Source organism: Plecotus auritus, assembly GCF_963455305.1.
Source record: "Plecotus auritus genome assembly, chromosome: 8".
In the NCBI taxonomy this organism is placed as follows: Eukaryota; Metazoa; Chordata; class Mammalia; order Chiroptera; family Vespertilionidae; genus Plecotus; species Plecotus auritus.
This window is the reverse complement of record NC_137782.1, coordinates 117,636,879-117,656,902: the sequence shown is the minus strand read 5'-3', so window position 1 is coordinate 117,656,902 and position 20,024 is coordinate 117,636,879. Positions and strand designations below refer to the sequence as shown.

Genomic DNA, 20,024 nt, shown 5'->3' with positions numbered 1-20,024 from the left:
CTGGCCTTGACTGGCACTAGGGTCCTTGATGGAGGCACCATGCATTGGTTCAGTGACATGTCCCAGGTGCTAGTCTTATACATGGAATTCAGAAAATGCACAGTCAGTCTCGATGGAATGATAAATGAATGCATGGCCCTCTGGCCCTGAAACTGGGATGAGGCCATTTTTCGGCACACTGTCCTTCACAACGTATCCTGGAGCCAAGCCAGGTGTCTGAATATTGGGCAGTCTGCACTAAGTCAAAGTGGATGGGAGGAAGCCAGCTCTGAATTGGGGATTCATATGGAAGACTGGAGGCAGGAGAGGAAAGCAAATTACAAGCCACAGCTAGGGACAAGGCTGAAAGGGACAAAATGGGTTGGGTGGAAGGTGGTCACTTTGTAAACTGAGTCAAGCATTTTGAAGGCATTCTTGTTATGCCAATACCTCCATCGATGGTGGCCGTGATGGACAGTGAAGAGTGGCAGCAGTGACGGCAGCACAGGTGGTTGAGGTGATGTATGGCAGCTGCTGATGAGGCAGCCATAACAGGCTTAGGCAATGGCAGCTATGGCAATAGATAGTGGCCACCGAAGTGAATGACCACCATGGGGCCACCATTGATATGATCCCAGGAAGTGGCAAGGACTTGAAACTCCAGCCTCCAAAGTAGCCTCGACAAGGTGACTGATGGGGGTTAGTGTATAAAGAGCCCGCACCTTGAGTGGGAAGTATGTGTTCTCAACTGTCCCGAAGAGTAATGCTGCTGCCCACAGTGATAACAACTGCTTGACCATGTGCCCGAGGTGCTGCTTTCCTTGCCTGTGTCTCTGCCCACTGCCCTCTAATGCAGTTTGGGAGCATCTCTCAAATCCTTGTTCCCAAGTCTGGTTCTGGGAGAACCCAAGTTAGACAGTGCACCGTGAACCAAGGATTATTCACAAGAGTTACCATATTCCCAGCCATAAAGTCTCCACGTTTCAAAAAAATGGAAATCACGTAAAACATGTTTCCATCCCAAATGCAATTGAGCAAGATGAGTAGAAAAATTCCCATATGGTTAGAAATTAAGAAACACAATTTTAAATTTCTGTATCTGAGATAAATAAAAAAAGCAAAATAGAAAGTCATCCTGTGTGGGAAATTTAAGTGCATGTATTAGAAAAAGACTGAAAATCAGTGAGCTAAACAATCACGTCAAAAAGGCAAAACAACAACAAAAAAACCCATGCCCCAAAAACAAAACATTAAATCCAAAAAGGAAATAAAGAGAAGAAAATTAAAAATATAAAAAATAGAGACATCAACAAAGCCAAAACCAGATTCTGTGAAAAGGTTAATAGAATTGAAAGTCCTGTCAAGATGATGAAAAAAAAAAAGTTACAAATAACCAACATCAGAAAGGAAAAAGGGGCTTTCACTAGATTCTGTAGACCTTAAAACAAGAGTTATGATATTCTTAACAAACTTATAGCAATTTGAAAATTCCTATCATGTGAAAAATCTTATAAAAATAGTTCACCAACACCCAGGAATAGAAACTATGAAGTTTTTATGGTAGTTTAAACACAGGCAAAAAGTCTTTGCAGCTAAATGCCATCGAGAGATGCTGTCCCCTCCAACCCCCCGCCACTCCTATCTCAGGTCTTGCTTTGACCAATGGTGTGTGGTACAGGTTTAAGGCTTCCATTTGGCTCCCCTGGGCCCCTGAGGTCACCACGTGGGGAGTTGATCTAGCCTACTTGAAGATATTCTGAAATGTAATCTTGATCTTGTCTTGTCTGTTATCACACTTCTCAGTTACATGGAGCAGAACCCACTCAGGCAAAGTGAAGTTGGCCAAAAACATGCACAGAAATTGGAGGGATCAGTCTACAACCCAAGGAAACTGGAGCTGGAAACAAACGCCACCAGATCCCCCCAGCCCTTCAGGGACTGCATTGCTCCCCCCACCCTGACCACTTGGACTTACACCTTAGCTCCCAGGCCAACTGCCTTTGTCTTAAAGATCATATCCCCAGGACACAATCTAGCTCATTTTTTCCAAGCCAGGGCACAAGCCTCAGGTTTCAAATGGCCAGTCTAGTCAGCAATGGCAAGTCACTTCCAATTTCTGGAGATTTGGAGTCACCTCCAGGGGAGCAACAGTTCTGAATGGTAAATCTGGGTGCAGCCCCAGGCATGCAGAGCTCAGCACTCTGGGGTCCCTCTCCTGCAGACCTGCCCTCTAGGGCCTGTGGAACCTGACACCCTGAGGAAACAGGAAGCTGCAGCAGCCACTGCCTGGGTCCATAAGGCACTCCCTTCTGTGTGCTGAGTGCTGCTCAGGACTCTTCTGATGGCAGGAGCCGCTCAACCCCACAGTGCAGGCCGAAGTGCTAGGTGGTCAATGCCCACAAAAACAGCCCTCAGTGACAGACGGGAGTTGCCCCTTGGAGAGTGAGGGATGTCCTGTGTGGTCTTCTGGAAGTCCCAGAAGGGAGTCTAGGGCCCTCAAGTGCTGAAGGCAGGAATCAAAGCCTGATGTACACAGTCTTTATTTATTGAGTTGCGATGTCCAGAGACTGGGCCCATATCCAGGGCCCTCAGAATAGCATCTGGTCACTCACTCTTCAGGGCTGGGGGCAGTAAGTGGCCAGTCACTCCTGTCCAGTTTTCACATGGTCCAGAGTCCTCAGGAGGCAGGAAGTGGCTGTGCCTGTGGAAAAACATCATCATCTCCCATCGTCTGTGCCCGGCCCTGGGGAGATTGTATAGATAAAGCAGAGGCTGCCTGTAGAGCCCATGAATATGGGACATAGTGAACTGTCACTGGGAGCAAGGAAGGCAGCTTTGCTGCATGCACTGAGCACCTATTGTGTGCCTGGCACTGCTACAGGTACTGGGGACCCAACACTGGACGCAGGCAGGCACAAGTCTCCGACTTGGGAGGGATAGACAAGTGAACAAAAATATTCCGACTGGATATCTACAAAGAAAACTAGGTCAGGGTAGAGAGAAGTGTGTGTGGGAGATGTAAGTGGCACTTTAAACCGTACAGCATACTTTATGAGATGGGGACAGGCTTGTTGCTTATCTCGGAAGGAAAGGAGCAACTGGTCCTCAGATGGGAAGGTGGGATTTTTACTATTCAGATGCCCCAAAATCTTGGAAGACTTAAAAGTCCTTTCTGCTGGGAGTTCTTGGGGCCTGAACTTTTCACTTATCCTGCCTCAAGAAAACACAAGACTGAGGTCCAGGTGACAGGGCTTCTGCCCCAGTTTCAGCAAGAACTTCTCTGAAACAAGTGATGGGAAGGCAGTGGTTACAAAGCAGTGGCATGTAAGCCGTAATTAGGGAGTCAGGGACTGTGGGAGCCCGGCATAGGGAGGGGCCATCACAGAGGTTTTCTGAGGAAGGTGAGCAGGACTAGGTGGCAGTCCAGGCGGAAGGAAACAGCTAGATAAAAGCCTGGCAGCAGGATAGACATGAGGTTGAGTAAGTTCCCATTCCCTGGGGCTGGAACCACAGGACTGGAGGAAGGGGGAGGGCCTATGGGCAGCACCGAGTTGAGACCTGGTCTATGGAAAGGGTTTTAGTAAATCAGAACCCTGTCAGACTCGGAGACCATCACAGAAAATGAATGGTTTGGAATGACTGAAAGGAGCATGGAGGCCAAGAGAAAGCTTCTCCCCTGGGAGCAAGAAGGGAAGACGGGGCTGCAGAAACAGAGCGGGGCAGATGAGAGTACCAGAAGGGCTGGTGAAGAGGTGATCTTTGTCTTTGGAGCTCCCATAAACATCTAAACCAAGTTTCTCAACCTTTTTCCAAAATTGCCCCACTAAGGAGTCTTTTTAGACATTTATTTTAAACTAGAGGCCTGGTGCATGAAATTCATGTATGGGTAGGGTCCCTAGGCCTGGCTGGTGATCAGGGCCGATCAGTCTCAGGGCCGATTAGTCGTTCTGCTGTTCAATTGATTTGCATATTAGGCTTTTATTATATAGGATTGTGCCCATCCATGAAATTTTTATTTAAAAAATATATATATTTTGAAAGAAACCAAGATGGCGGCATAGGTAAACACCTAAACTGCTGCCTCGCACAACAATATCAAAACTACAACTAAAAGACAAAACGGACACCACCCAGAACCACAGGAAAGCTGGCTGAATGGAAATTCTACAACTAGAAGAAAAGAGAAAAGCACATTGAGACTCAGAGGAGCTGCAAAAGGCTGAGGTACGGAGACTCGCACGTGGAGAGGACGGGCGGCTGTGTACACGGGCGGCTGAGTGCACGGCTGGCTTTCTAAAGCTGGAGGGAGAAGGAAGCTCCCAACTGCACTGAACTCCAGTCCCGGGCGAGATGCTGGGAAACCAGACTCATTCGGGGGAAATCTGGACTGTCAGGAAAAGAGAAAGCACACTGAGACTCAGGAGCTGTGGAAGGCAGAGGTACAGAGGCGCGCGTGCGCACAGAGAGCACTGACTGCTGAATGCACAGGAGGCTGAGTGCGCGGCTGGCTTTCTAAAGCGGGAGGGAGACGGAAGCTCCCAACTGCGCTGAACTCCAGTTCCAGGCAAGTTTCTGGGAACCCCGACTCATTCTGGAGAAACTGGACTGTCTGGCAGTGGGCGAAACTCGAGGGCAGCTTTCTCTCAGAGGTGCTTGCAGCGATTACCGAGGGACACTGAGACCCAGGGGCTTCATAGGGCAGGGCTGATGGGAAACCAAGGCTGTCAGCTCCACCCTGAAACTCCGCCCCATCCAAGCTGAGCACAGAGGCTTTTGCAATTTTGCAAGTCTTGTCTCATAAGAGTGTCTCCAGCACAGAAGTTCTCCCAGCATAGACACAGCTGATCCTCACAGCCAACTGGCCTGGAGGTCAATTCCTCCCAGTGATACCAACAACAATCAAGACTTAATTACAACAAGGCTGAGCACACAGTCCCCAAAGGGGTGCACCAAGAGTGTCCACCTCAGGTACCTGGGGAGGCTGAGCCACTGTGCCCTATAGGACACCTACCACACAAAGCTACTCTACCAACTCAGGGCAGCAAAAATGCGGAGACAAAGAAACAGATCACAAATGAAAGAAATGGAGGAAAACAAATGACTGGATATAGAGTTCAAAACCACGGTTATAAGGTTTTTCAAGAATTTCCTAGAAAAGGCCGATAAATTTAGCAAGACCCTCGAGGATATGAAAAAGGACCAACTAGAAATTAAAATATACACTGACTGAAATAAAAAATATTATACAGAGACCTAACAGCAGACTAGAGGACTGCACGAATCAAGTCAAAGAGTTGAAATACAAAGAAGCAAAAAACACTCAACCGGAAAAGCAAAAAGAAAAAAGAATCCAAAAATTTGAAGATAGTATAAGGAGCCTCTGGGACAACCTCAAGTGTACCAACATCCGAATTATGGGGGTGCCAGAAGAAGAGAGAGAGCAAGATACTGAAAACCTATTTGAAGAAATAATGACCGAAAACTTCCCCCACCTGGTGAAAGAAATACACTAACAAGTCCAGGAAGCGCACAGAACCCCAAACAAAAGGAATCCAAAGAGGACCACACCAAGACACATCATAATTAAAATGCCAAGAGCAAAAGACAAAGAGACAACATTAAAAGCAGCAAGAGAAAAACAGTTAATCACCTACAAGGGAGCACCCATACGACTGTCAGCTGATTTCTCAACAGAAACTATGCAGGCCAGACGGGAGTGGCAAGAAATTTTCAAAGTGATGAATAGCAAGAACCTACAACCAAGATTACTCTACCCAGCAAAGCTATCATTCAGAATTGAAGGGCAGATAGAAAGAGCTTCACAGATAAGAAAAAGCTAAAGGAGTTCATCACCACCAAACCAGTATTATATGAAATGCTGAAAGGTATTCTTTAAGAAGAGGAAGAAGAAAAAGGTAAAGGTAAAAATTATGAACAACAAATACATATCTATCAACATGTGAATCTAAAAATCAAGTGAACAGGGGGAAGGCAGGGAAGGTTGGGGTGGGGCTGTAAGAGATCAACTGAAGGACTTGTATGCATGCATATAAGCATAACCAATGGATACAAGACACTGGGTAGGGGGGGCAGGTAAAGGCATGTACTGGGGCGTAGGGGAAGCCAGGGGGAGGTCAATAGGGGGGGAAAAAAAAGGAGACATATGTATTACTATTTGTAATGCTTCAAACAATAAAAAAAATAAAAAATAAAAATAAATATCAAGTGAATAAAAAATCTGATGAACAGAATAAACTGGTGAATATAATAGAATCGGGGGCACAGAAAGGGAGTGGACTGACAATTCTCGGGGGGAAAGGGGTGTGGGAGGTGCGGGAAGAGACTGGACAAAAAGCGTACACCTATGGATGAGGACAGTGGGGGGGAGGTAAGGGCAGAGGGTGGGATGGGAACCGGGTGGAGGGGAGCTATGGGGGGAAAAAGGAGAATCAATTGTAATAATCTGAACAATAAAGATTTATTAAATTTAAAAAAAGATCAATAAAAAAATAAAATAAAAATAAATATTTTTTGTATTGATTTTAGAGAGAGGAAGGGAGAAGGAAAGACAGAGAGAAACATCAATGATGAGAATCATTGATCAGCTGCCTCCTGCACAGCCCTTACAGGGGATTGAGCCTGCAACCTGGGAATTGAACCTTGACCTCTTGGTTCATGAGTTGATGCTCAACCACTGAGCAACACTGCCCAGGCCCATCCATGAAATTGTAATATCATAGATATACTGTATCTGTTCAATTACCATATACATTAAAAAGAGTAAGACCTAAAAAAAATAAATAAGTAAAAAGAGTAAGACCTTTTACCCCAACCTCACACCTGCCAGCACAGCTGAGGGGCAGGGTGAAGGAAATTGAACAGTTAGCCTGGGGAAGACAGAAGCTGCCCAAACCTGGGGTTTTGTTCCTTGGTGTGAATGGGAAGCTGTTGAGGAACAATATCAAAGGAGTAATGTGACCAGTTCTCAGTTCTCAAGTGCTCTCTGGCCATTGTGCAGAGGCAGGTACTGTGGGGGGTTCACAGAGGCCAGGGGGACCACAGGACAGGTGTCCTGGAGGGCAGGTGGCTGGACTAAAGCAGGGGCTATGGATGGGGCAAGAGGTGAGAGTGTTGTGGATTCTGGATGCATGTGAAGGTCGGTGCTGGGAGGGTGGGGTTGAGGGTGATCTCAGGTCTTTACCTGCACAGTTGCAGGTGGGCTCGCTGGCTGCACCTGCTCAGCGCACTGCAGGAAGCGGCGCACCTGCTCCGCACAGTTGCCTGTGGCCGCCTCATTCTGCCGAAGACACTCCTCAAAGGCCTCAAAGGGCTCTGCACAGGCCTGGCGGATCTGACGGATGACTGGGCTGCAGGGAGGGCACCTCAAGCTCGACTTTCCTGGCACTACCCCACCCCACTGTCCACCCCCCACCCAATGGCCCCACCTCTGGTACTGCCTTGTCCCCCGAATTATCCACTCCTGCATTGTCTCCCTCCACTGCCCACCCCCGTGTTGCCCACCTCCCCACTGTTCCCCATGCTGCCTGCCCCTCCTGCACTCCCAGCCCCCTCCGAACTGCCCAGTCCAGGACTGTCCAGCACTCACTGGTTAGAAGTGCATCGAGCGATGCTCATTTTGAGGTGGTGACAGTCCCGTTGCCAGGACTCAGGCTTGGCGGCCACACACTGGCCGTACTGGTCCAGCTCCCGGCCGCAGTGGCGGGCAGTAACCTCCAGCGCCGCCTGCCTGCGGGACACGAGGGTAGGGGTGGAGGGTGTGGGGTGGGTCCCTGAGTCTGACGGTCCCACGGCAGGGCATGCGGGGTGCCGGGCTGTGGAGCGGGCCAGGGGCTTCGGGATTGATGGTGAGGATCCTTAAACAGATCTGGGGCATGATCTGTAAGCGCCAAGTAGGGCTGGGGCCCGGATTCGTCTGGGGGAAGGGATTCAATATACAAGTGAACTCTAGAGACAGGTCTGGAGAGCGGGGCAGTGTCCAGAAGGAGTCTGCCGGCCTGAAGGTCTGGGGTCCGGGGTAGATGCTTAAGACTCAAGAGAGAAGGTGGGGTGACCCGGGGGCGGAACGTGGGGCTCCAAGTCCAGGCCGGGACTGGAGTCCTGCGAGATGCCTGGGTGTGAGAGACCTCGGTTCCCAGGAGGAGGGGAGCGGGGCTTGGACGCGCGGGGAAGGGTGACGGCGCGGAGTCCGGAGGGTCGGAGGTTCAAGGAACAGAGGCCACCCCTCCTCCCGGATCCTGGCTTAGGTCCGGGTCACAGACAAGGAGAAGGTGTGCGCGGTAGGTAAAGGGAAGGTGCTCCTGCTACTCACATGTCGAGGCAGGTGCCAGGAGAATCAGTCCCGAGGAGCGTCCCGCCTTTTCCGGTGTCAGGTTGTCATGGCGGCGCCCTCCCTGCCTTGTTTATTCCGTTCACACAGCGGCCAAGCGGCCCTATTGCTTTTAGCGCCAATCCGTCAAAGCGGCGCCCTACCTCTGCTTCCGCCCGGACCTGCCATGGCGGAGCTCTGCCTCTGCTTCCTGCCCTGGCCTGCAATGGCGGCGCCCTGCTAGCCACTTCCGACTCCGGCCGGCTCGGTGGCCACAACCCTATTTCCGGCTTTTCCAGGCGACCTCCAGACTGCACCGGAAGTAAATAAGGGAAAGTACGGCGGTGCCCTAGCACCTAGGAAAGAGTGGCGCTCAGCGGTGCGAATCCCTGTAGGGCCGGACCCGACTGGAAAACTAGTGTCCCGCGCCTGCCCTTTGCTGCCGACCCTCAACTCAAGCCGTCCGCGGCTCGGCTGTCTGCCGTGTGCTGTCTGCCTTGGCCTTACGCAGTCGGTCCTCTCGGGCGCCTGCGGGGAGCCGGCGGGAAGGGGCGTCGCCCCAGAGCCGGGCCGGGTCTGCGCTACCTGCGTGCATGAACCCTGCTGCAGCTGAGCTCACGTGAGTTCCCACCTGGCTCCTCTGCAATCCCTCCCGGTGCGGTGAGGCTTCCGGGGAGCGAGGTGGGGCTGGACCCGCGACTCTGCGGTGGGCGGCTGGGCCTGTGTTCCAGTGGGGCGCCGTCCCGCCGGGAGCACGCAGAAAGCCCCCTGGCTCTGGCCAAAGGAACACACGCGTTTCAGAGACAGGCTGCCTGTGAGTCAGACAGCCGGAGCCTCAACGTGCTCGTCTCTGAAACTGGGGAGTGTCCGTGACACCTCCCCACGGGCATAGCCTGAGCCAATGCAGGAGCTGTTCCCGAGCTGACACCTGAGCTGGCCCCGTGACACAGATTTGGAGCCAGGCGCATCGAAAGAAAACCTTTCACCCTCCCCCACCCCACGTTCTCCTTCCCGCAAAACCTTCCTGGTGGCCTTTCGTGGGAGGACAGGGGGAGGAACACAGGACTCTTCTCTGTGACCTCAAATGTGCACCGAGTCCTCAGATGTCCCCACTGCCCCCACGTCCTGTCCCTGAATCTCATCCCGAAGTCCAGGTCACGTGTGCCCCACGGAAGGCATATGGCTGGGCTTCTAAGTAGGTTCCCTGAAGACCCAGCAGGGGAACTGCCTTGGGAGTGGGTGACACTTGAGCCCCCAGACTTCTGGCTGCCTTTTGGGCTGTAAGGGAGACGTAGGTTTCTGGGGTTTGGGGTGAAGCAGATCTGAACCTTGTATTGTCTCCTGGTCACTGATGGGTCCCCACTCAGTCTGGGGCAGGCAGAGGAATAGTGGACTGAATTCGCACAGGTTTGCTCTGAGGATAAGATGACACCCAAGCATCCCCTCCTATGGTATCTACTAAGTGCCACACATGTGCCAGGAGCTGTTTTAACTGCTAGGGCAGTGGTCGGCAAACTCATTAGTCAACAGAGCCAAATATCAACAGTACGATTGAAATTTCTTTTGAGAGCCCAATTTTTTAAACTTAAACTTCTTCTAACGCCACTTCTTCAAAATAGACTCGCCCAGGCTGTGGTATTTTGTGGAAGAGCCACGCTCAAGGGGCCAAAGAGCCGCATGTGGCTCGGGAGCCGCAGTTTGCCGACTACAGCTCCAACCAACAGAGGGCCCTAAATTATATTCTCATATAGTAAACTGGTGCTCTAGTGTGTAAAATGTTTCTGAGTTTTGTGAGCCATTCTAGCAAATCAGTCGAACCCAAGAAGGTGTTCAATTTATAGTTAGTTGGTCAGAAGCGCAGCTGACAATTAGGCCTGAGGGCTGCATCCCACCTAAGAAAGCTTAAGAATGCTACCGGAAACACTGAAGTAAGCCCTGGAGGTTGAAGGAAAATGCCATGAAGTAGAAGTGCAGTATATAAAGATCATCAGACATGGTAAATGTGATGCTATTAAGTAACTTATTTTATAAATCTCTTGAAAAGATAATTGACTGCTTAGAGCAAAGGTAATAATGTATTTTGGGGTTCATCACATATGTATAAATAAAATGGCACATGTCCTGCCAGTGTGGCTCAGTGCTTGAACGTCGACCTATGAACCAGAAGGTCACGGTTCATTCTAGGTCAGGGCACAAGCCCAGGTTGTGGGCTCAATCCCCAGTAGGGGGCCTCCAGGAGGCAGCTGATCAATGATTTTCTCTCATCATTGATGTTTCTATCCCTCTCCCTTCCTCTCTGAAAGCAACAAAAATATATTTAAAAAAAAAAAAAGGAAATGAGCAAAAGACACATTTCACTGAGTAGAAATAAATGCAGAAAAGCCCATGAAAAGATGATGTTAAACATCGTCAACCATTAAAGACATGCGGATTAAAACCCCAGGGAGACATCACTCACAAAGCTGTCAGAACAGCCTCATAAAACACAGGTGCACTATCAAGTGCCTATCAGGATGTGGAAGAAACGATCGATCTCATTCATTGCTGATGGGAATGTAAAATGGTCCGGCCACTTTGGAAAACAGTTTGGCAGTTTCTTCTAAGACAACACACCACCACCACATGGCAATTTCATTCTTAGACCTCTGTCCCAGATAAATGAAATGTATGCTCACACAAAAACTGTACATGAGTTTTCAGAGCAGCTTTATTTGTAAACACCAAAAACGTAGCAACCAAAATGTGCTCCTACAGGTAACTGGTTGAACACATTGGCATAGCCACACAGCAGCAAAAAGGAATGAATGACTGATACATGCAACAGCTTCAATGCATCTCAAGGCAATTACATTGAGTGGAAAAGGCCAATCTCAGAAGGTCACCAACTGTGCTATTTATATACTAGAGGCCTGATGCACAAAATTCATACATGGGTAGAGTTCCTAGGCCTGGCTGGCGATCTGTGGGGTGACCCGGCAGGGTGATTGGAGGACCCCTGCTGGCACCTGCGTTGGCCGGCCTGGCGCCACCGGCTCCTGGGCCCTGCCCCCTGCCACAGCCCTTTCGCTGGCCGGCCCCCTCCTCAGGGTGATCAGTGGGGCGATGGAGGGAGGAGGTGTGGAGGGGGCCTGCTGGCATCTGCCTTGGCTGGTCTGGGCAGCTCTTGTGTTTAGCGTCTGCCCTCTGGTGGTCAGTGCGCTCCCACAGCCAACCTCCCATGGCCAGCCCATGGTCCCTTCCCACAGCTGGCCCCCATCAGCCCCTGGTGCTAAACCATTCGTAGACAACCTGCTTCTGGGTCGGGGTTTGTACATAGCAAAGCAGCTCTCTTGCTCCCATCTATTGAAAGTCAGCCCTCTACACAAGGGTCTCTCACTCTAGTCCTCTCCCTTCCCTGGGGACTGCTGGGGCCGCCTGCTATATTTGGAGGCAGCGCAGGGGAGAGGGAAGGAGGAAGTGGGGAACCGTGGAGCAGCACAGATGGTGGTGGCGTGGTGTGGCGGGGCGCCGACGGCATCCATTCCTTCTGGCCCAGCGACTATTGCCTCCTCTTAGGGATGGGGAACGTGTGTGTGTGTGTGTGTGTGTGTGTGTGTGTGTGTGTGTGTGTGTGTGGCGGCGAAGGACACGGTCCCTTCCCTCCCGTGCACGAATGTCATGCACTGGGCCTCTGGTAATAAATAAATAAAAACAACCCCAAGGGGCACAGGAAGCTTTTAGAGGTGATGTTTATTACCCCAGATGGTGAACTATATACAATAAAGATGTGCAGTGTTTGTTTTCTTAAGTATGTTTTTGATTTTAGAGAGGGAGAGAGAGAAACATCAATCAGTTGCTCCTGCACACACCCCAACTGAAGATAAAACTTGCAACCTGGGTTTTGTATAATTATATTTCAATGAAGCTGTTAAAAATATTTCTACTTTTTTTACTTTAACATGGACATTAGAAAATACAAAATCACACACATGGCCTGCATCGTGTTTGGACACTAGATGGACAATACTCTAGAGCAGCGGTTACCAACCTTTCGGACCTGAACCACCAGTGGTCCGTGGACCACCGGTTGGCAACCGCTGCTCTAGAGCGGGGGTGGGGAACATTGGGCCCTCAGGCCATATAAGGCCCTCGAAATTGTTTGGTCTGGCCCTCCCAAGGCATTAGGGTTGAGTTAATTGTTTGACCAAATATAGCAGGCTAATTTTTAAGTTGATAATTTTGTATGGCCTGCAAATTATGTTATAAATATCCACATGGTTCTTGGCAGAGAAAAGATTCCCCACCCCTGTTCCAGAGGGACAATGAGTGATAGTCACCATCTACTGAGAGCAGCATACTAACACCCTGGGGTTGGGAACTTCCCTGTATATCTTATTCATCAATGTATCATTTTATTTTTAACAATGTGACATTTTTCAAAAAATAGAGTGAAAATCAATTTCAATAGTTATTATACCAGAAAGACTCAGAACCTTGAATTCTTAGTTGCCAGGTCTTAGTTGAGGGCTGTTAACAACCTTGAAAAAAATTTCAGGGTAACATCTTTACTGAAGTTATATTTTGTTTTAATCTGATCTCCTAACCCAAAAGGCCACATCAATTAAATGACATCCAGTTTTACTTTGATGTTCATAGCTGCCAGTTCAGCTACAAAATACCGAAAAACGTAAGGCACAGAAACAGTGTCAATAGTGTCACTGCGATTACACACAGCACAGTTGTACTTTCTGTTGCGCATGGCTGACCACGAAGGGGGTGGCTTCTCCAACAGTGGAGAGAGCAAACTGCCACACTTGACACACACATGGGCTACCGACCGGTCAGAACAGTTAAAGAGGCGGTCATGAAGGAGAAAAGAAGTTCCATGAGCTAAAAGAGCATCCCTCTCCATTTCCCCAAAACGGATCCCACCCTGGACATTTCTCCCCCCAATGGGCTGGTTAGTGACTCTGTCTCTGGCTCCTGTGGTTCTGACCTGGAATTTGTCTGAGACCATGTGGCGTAACCGCTGGTAATAAACTACGCCTATGAAAATATCTGCTTCCAGTTCTATCCCACTGATGCCACTGTACAGCCTCTCAGTGCCATAGAAGTTGTAGCCAGCAGCCTTCAACATCTCACCAAAGTATTCCAAGGCCGAGTTCTCCTCTGAAAAGGTGAAGGGTGTGGCATCATGGCAGAGACCATGCAGAGCTGCAGATTTGCCTGCCATGCTCTCAATTAACATACCAATAGTCATTCGGGACGGGAACCCATGAGGGTTGAACAGAATGTCTGGGACCATCCCACTTTCGGTAAAGGGCATGTCCTCAGTTGGCCACAGCCTGCTCAGGATGCCCTTCTGCCCATGCCGGCTGGCAAACTTGTCACCAATGGTTGGGTTCCGAGGGATTCTCATCGTGATGCAAACACACTTGAATTTTCCACTTCCAGTGTCATTACTACACACTTTGATGTTGTCCACAATACAATTTTCTTTACTCCTAGGAAAAATTAAACCATATAAAAGGTCAAACTATTTCTTTAAGTTTATAGAGGTATGTAAGTTTTATATATAATTACTGCTTTATAAAGGATTCAAAAAACAGTCTTACTTTTCTTTTCCCTGAAAGTATCTATGAATAGGGCTGCTGGTTATATTAACTACAGAACTCTGTTCCTCTGAACAACTATTATGAAACTACTAGAGGACTAGTACATGAATTCGTGCACAGGTGGGGTCCCTCGGGGTGGCCTGCAGAGATTGGGGCGAAACCAGCAGTCCAATGCTGCTTGCTGCTCCTGCCTGCCGCTCCCACTCATCCCGACCCGGCCGCGCCTGTCGTGGGCTCGCACCCAGTCAGTCACAATTGGGAGAGGCTGGCGTCACAGGAGCAGCGCTTGCCAGCGGTAAGCCCTGCATCTGGCGCCTGTCCCAAGGGGGTGGGGTGGGAGGCTGAGACGTGATTGGCCCTCTGGGTGGATGCTGGGACACCCTTGCCAGCCTGGAACTCAGATCTGTCCCACTGATGTTCACGCCAGTTGTGTGGAGTCACCTGGCAGTTGCTTTTATATCATTTCTTCTTTGCAGAGCATCTGGGGCAGGGGAAGCAGCCACGATGCCCAAGGCTGACTTTCAGGAGGCCTGCGGCACTGTCAGGATTGTGCCAGCGGCACCAGTCCATTGGTGCCTGGCCCATTCTCCAGAGATCAGACCTGCAGGACTACTGAGGGAGTGGCTGCTGGTGGGCTGGTGGGTCGCCGGGATGGGTTGGTCAGCTGAGCGGGAGCGCACTGACCACCAGGGGGCAGCTCCTGCATTGAGTGGTCTGCCCCCTGGTGGTCAGTGCACATCATGGCAACCAGTCGTTCAGTCGATTAGGCTTTTATATATATAGACTAGAGGCCTGATGCACGAAATTTGTGCAAGAGTAGGCCCTCACAGCCCCGGCAGCTGCCTTGGCCCTCGCAGCCGTGGCTTCATCCAGAAGGTCATCCAGACCATTGTTCCGCTGTTTGGCTGTTTGGTCGATTTGCATGTTATGCTTTTATTATTATAAACTAGAGGCCTGGTGCACGAAATTCGTGCATGGGGGAGGGGGGTGTCCCTCAGCCCAGCCTGCATCCTCTCCAATCTGGTAGGATCGGGCCTAAACGGGCAGTCGGACATGCCTCTCACAATCCAGGACTGCTGGCTCCCAACTGCTCGCCTGCCTGCCTTCCTGATTGCCCCTAACTGCTTCTGCCTGCCAGCCTGATCCCCCCCTAACCACTCCCCTGCCAGCCTGTTTGCCCCTAACTGCCCTCCCCTACAGGCCTGATCACCCCAACTGCCCCCCCTGCAGGCCTGGTCCCCCCCCAACTGCTCTCCCCTGCAGGCCTGGGTCCCCCCAACTGTCCTTCCCTGCAGGCCCGGTCACCCCCAACTTACCTCCTCTGCCAGCCTGGTCACCCCTAACTGCCCTCTCCTGCAGGCTTGATCACCCCCAACTGCCCTCCCTTGCAGGCCTGGTCCCTCCCAACTGCCCTCCCCTGCTGGTCTGATCGCCCACAACTGCCCTCCCTTGCAGGCCTGGTCCCTCCAAACTGCCCTCCCCTGCTGGCCATCTTGTGGTGGCCATCTTGTGTCCACATGGGGGCAGCATCTTTGACCACATGGGGGCAGTCATCTTGTGTGTTGGAGTAATTGTCAATTTGCATATTACTCTTTTATTAGATAGGATTATGAAGACCTACTGTTGAATCCACTCTTACAGATGTAAAATAAGCTAGAAATTTATTTTTAACAGGAGGCATAACAAAATTTTAGCTGGGAAATATTCCTAACATGCATGAGAGATGATCAAGTCTGAATAATATACTTTTAAAATAAGCCAGGAGAACTCTGACAAGTAGAAAAGCAAAGGCAGTACAACAGCAAACTTTGTCTCATTTTGTAAATGCCAATTCAGTTACGACTGAGTCAATAACTACCATTTCTATTTTCTCCAAAAATTCTCCTGTTAAAAGATTAGTTTCAGCAGCCCCCAGCAATTCACTAAGAATGGCCTTTAAAATTAGCACCTAGCACTGCAACTTACTTGTAGAACATCACAGAGCTCTCGCCAGTGTTGAGGTTTACATAGCTGTAATAGGGATCTCCATACTGCAGCTGTGCTCCAATAAACGGCAATCCATCCTCATCTAACTTCTGCACAGTCCGTGGGTCACCAGGTTTGACTCCAAACACCAGACTATCATCTCCTTGTTTAATTTTTTCAGAGAGATCTATGAACTCAGACTTGTAGACACTTCCATGGGCAAAACCTCGTTCCCAAGAAGCCTTATTCACAATCTACGAAGTCAAAGAATCAAGGGAGTGAAGAAAAACGAGGATTTTTCAAAATAAAATTGGTCATAATTATACTTGGTTTAGTTTACCTGGCATTTGAATGAAAAACTATCCACATTTTCTCAGTCACCTACACTAACTACTAACTACTAAAACCCAGGCGCTTAATTTATAATTAAGTAGTCCAAAACCCAATCATGTACAAACACAAAAGGTAGAAATATTCAACACTACTTTACATTCACTCAACAACACAGGCAATATGCATATCTGAATAGTTCATAACCCTCAAGGCTACCACTTTTCACTCAGAGTAGGAATTGACCATTTAACACAACACTCACCGAATACTAGGCACTCGAAGACACAGTGACCTCACAGTAAAGTTAAATATTAAAATTAAATATTAGAAGAATGAACTACTCTTGGTAAAACTTACCATGGCATCTTCCATATCGTAGCCAGTGTAAGAAATAACAGCGACGATGGCATTGGTCCCAATTGGATAGTTGTCCATGTCATAGTGATCATACATGCACGGCCTCACTAATGGGCTTTGTGGGGTCTGAAGACGATACAGCTTATTGTCGGATCGGTCTTGATAAGTGAGAAGTGGGAAACCCATAGTTTGTTTACCTACAAAGGGAAAAACACCTTAGCCTTTTGTTTTTCCCTTGATTATAAAGGTGATATTTAAAACTGGGAACAACTAAATATTCACCAATGAGGAATGAACAAATCAGTCATGGTGGTTATGCTTATAGTGTGAAGATGAACGGACCTGCATGTATCACAACCAGACCATCAAAACAGTGCTGAGAGGGAAGTGGACAGAAACTCATTTAATATGATACCATTTATGTATATTTATATAATGCACCCCAAATAATTCTATACCTAGTTTATGGACACATATATAATAAAAGGGGGATGTTACTGGGGAAGAGTAAGGATATAAGGGGAGAGTAACTATTACCTAATAACTTTTTTAAAAAATGTATTTTTTTTATTTGAGAGGAAAGGAGAGGAAGAGAGAGGAACATCACTGAATGGCTACCTCCTGCACGCCCCACAATGGGGATCGAGCCCGCAACCCAGGCATATGCCCTTGACTGGAATGCAACCCAGGACCCTTCAGTCCATAGGCCAATGCTCTATACACTGAACCAAACTGGCTAGGGCTCTAATTACTTTCTTACACACAAAGCAAAATGTCACTATTTGTTAATTCTGGGTATTGGCATACAGGGGGTAGGTAAGAGTCTTCTTTATACCACTTCATAGGACAGAGTATCAATTCAACACAAATTACTTTTTTTTTTAAAGATTTTTAAATTGATCTTTAGAGAGAGAGGAAAGCACTAGGAGGGAGAGAGAGTAACATCGACGTGAGAGCAAAACATCTATTGGCTGCCTCTTGCAAACCACCTACTGTGGATTGAGCCCACAACCTGGGCATATGACCTGACTGGGAATTGAACTGGCAATCTTTGGGTTCATGGGACAACACTCAACCAACTAAGCGACACCAGCCAAGGCTCAACCAAAATGATTGTAAAAACTAAAATAAATATACATGCATAGTGGAATTCTTTAAAATATAGAAAAGGAGACTTCCAGCTTCCAGTTGTAGAGGGTACCTTCTTCACAACCACCCTCAGCACATAAGACCCAGAAAGAAAAAAAAAAAAGTAACCACAAACAAATATACACACCACCTGAAAGTACTGTAAAGTAACCAAAATCAGTCAGAAACTAGAGAGGAATTTACATTCGGGCAAAAGAAACTGCAATGGGTGAATTTCCAGGTCAGGCTTTGTTCTGTGGTTTGTTTTTTTGCCTAATGGCCCAGTGTAGTGGCTAAAACTCAGATAGAAACCCATAGTCTGACTGGCTTTATGAACCAAGAAACATGGAGTTCACAGCACTACAGCAACTAAAAACTGGGGGTAGGGGGTAGGGGGTGAGGGGGGGATTTCAGAAAGGAGAGAACCACACAGGGAAAGCCTTAAATTCTGCATATGAACTAATCCCAGATCTTTGGTGGAGTCCTGAATTATACATGCACGGGACATTTCCAAGCAGCCCTCAAAAGTGACTTCAGCTGCTGTGTTCCTAAGTTATCTACCAGTTAAATCTAAAAACCAATCCTCTTCAAAGGAACATAACAGAATCCATGGTCTTCAAAACATATCATTCGTTCACAATATCCATGATATGATCCAATATTACTAGATATAAAAGACACAGGGAATCATTACCCATATTCAAGAAAAAAATGCAGTGGAGACATCTTGAGATGACCAAGACATTGGAATTAACAGACAATGATTTTAAAAAACTGGTTGTATAACTGCTCAAAGATGTAAAAGGAAATATGTTCACAATGAAGATGAAATTCCAGAGAAAATCAAAACTATAAAAAAGAAACAAATGGAAATTTTAGGCTAGAAAATGAAATATCTGAAATAATGCAGTGGTTCCATGGTGTAATGGTTAGCACTCTGAACTCTGAATTATAATAAAAAGTCTGAATATGATGATATATCAATAAAAATGATTCAATGTGAAGAGAAAAAGATAAAAGAACAAATGGTTGATGGGACAGCAATAATTAACATACAAGGTGCATAACTGAAAACTCAGGAGACAAATTTAAAACATTAAAACAGATTTAAGAAGGCCAGCAAATGCAAAAACAAGACAAACACAAGGAACATTACTATATGTAGGCATACTAGAGTCATTCTGCTACAAACCAAAAAATAAAGAGAAAATCTTTAGGACAGAGGAAAGATAAAACTTAAAAACAGGGAAACAGCCTATAACTGATGACTTCTAATTAGAAATGAGAGAACAAGAGTAGACAGCTAGTCCTGGCCAGATAGCTCAGTTGATTGGAGCGTTATCCCATACACCAAAGGTTGCAAGTTTGATTTCCTGCCAGAGCACATACCTAGGTTGCGAGTTCGATCTCTGGTCAGGGTGAATACAGGAGACTGCCTATTGATGTTTCTCTCTCTATAAAAACATCCTTCTGTGAGGATTAAAAAAAGAGTACACAGCTCACACAGTATTTCATGTGCCAGAAAAAATCCTGTCAAATCTGAATTGTATACCTAGTTCCTTCAAGGGAAGAGGAAATAAAGATATTTCAAAGAAATAAAAACTAAGAAAATTTGTAGCCAGCAACTGGCAACAGTGACAAATGCTAAAGAAAGTTTTCAGGCCTAAGGGAAATTACACTCCAGGAAAATGAAACCAAGTTTTTGATACAATTATTCAAGTCTGAATAAGCACTACAAAATAGTACGGTAATATCAGGTAGGAATAAACAGCACTGGAGAGATAATGACATGGACAGCCTGTAGTTGTCAAAAATGGAATCTCAAGATCTCAGACAAACCCAAGTTGTTGAACATTTTACAAAATTAGCTTTTTCTTCAAAAGTGTCAATAACAAGAAAGACAAAGAAAGACTAAAGTTATGTTCTAACTTAAAGAAGACTAAAGAGACAAGACAAAGGAATATAATGTATGATTTTGGACTAGGTGCTACACAGAAAAAATTGCCAGAAACCCTATTTATGGCCAGCCAGTGTGATTCAGAGGTTGAGCATCCTATCTAATAAAGACAGAATATGCAAATTGACCATAACTCTGCAACAAAGATGCCCACAGCCAATAAGGAGGGAATATGCAAATTGACGCAACAAGGCGAGAGGCGCAAGGCGGCTCTGGCCGGAGTGAAGGCGGTGTGGGCAGCCAGGGGAAGGAAGGCCTATTCTTGCACAAATATTCATGCACTGGGCCTCTAGTTGCCTTATAAGCCAGGAGGTCACAGTTCGACTCCCAGTCTGGGCACATGCCCAGGTTGCAGGCTTGATCCCCAGTAGGAGGCGTACAGGAG

General features: G+C 47.7%; 2 protein-coding genes across 3 annotated transcripts in view; both read right to left on the bottom strand.

Moving 5' to 3' along the window:
• Positions 1-2,501: 2,501 nt before the first annotated feature.
• CHCHD5 (coiled-coil-helix-coiled-coil-helix domain containing 5) lies at positions 2,502-9,126 on the bottom strand. The gene is made up of 4 exons (XM_080684761.1): positions 8,309-9,126; positions 7,586-7,726; positions 7,181-7,346; positions 2,502-2,680 (listed from the first exon to the last, which is right to left on the bottom strand). Coding segments are annotated over exons 1-4 (333 nt in total). The 5' UTR covers positions 8,311-9,126; the 3' UTR covers positions 2,502-2,656.
• A 2,150-nt stretch (positions 9,127-11,276) lies between these two features.
• The window catches only part of POLR1B (RNA polymerase I subunit B), a 28,496-nt gene continuing 19,748 nt past the window's right edge, over positions 11,277-20,024 (bottom strand). The window contains exons 13-16 of one of the 2 annotated variants that reach the window (XR_013961439.1): positions 16,555-16,751; positions 15,865-16,118; positions 12,386-13,788; positions 12,016-12,312 (exon numbers count right to left, since the gene is read on the bottom strand). Coding sequence is in view for 1 of the 2 variants with exons in the window: in XM_080684497.1 (XP_080540623.1) it covers positions 12,906-13,788; positions 15,865-16,118; positions 16,555-16,751 (1,334 nt within the window). In the remaining variant the exon portion in view is untranslated. Of the gene's footprint in view, positions 13,789-15,864; positions 16,119-16,554; positions 16,752-20,024 lie in introns of both variants that reach the window. The other variant, XM_080684497.1, reaches the window with a different exon arrangement.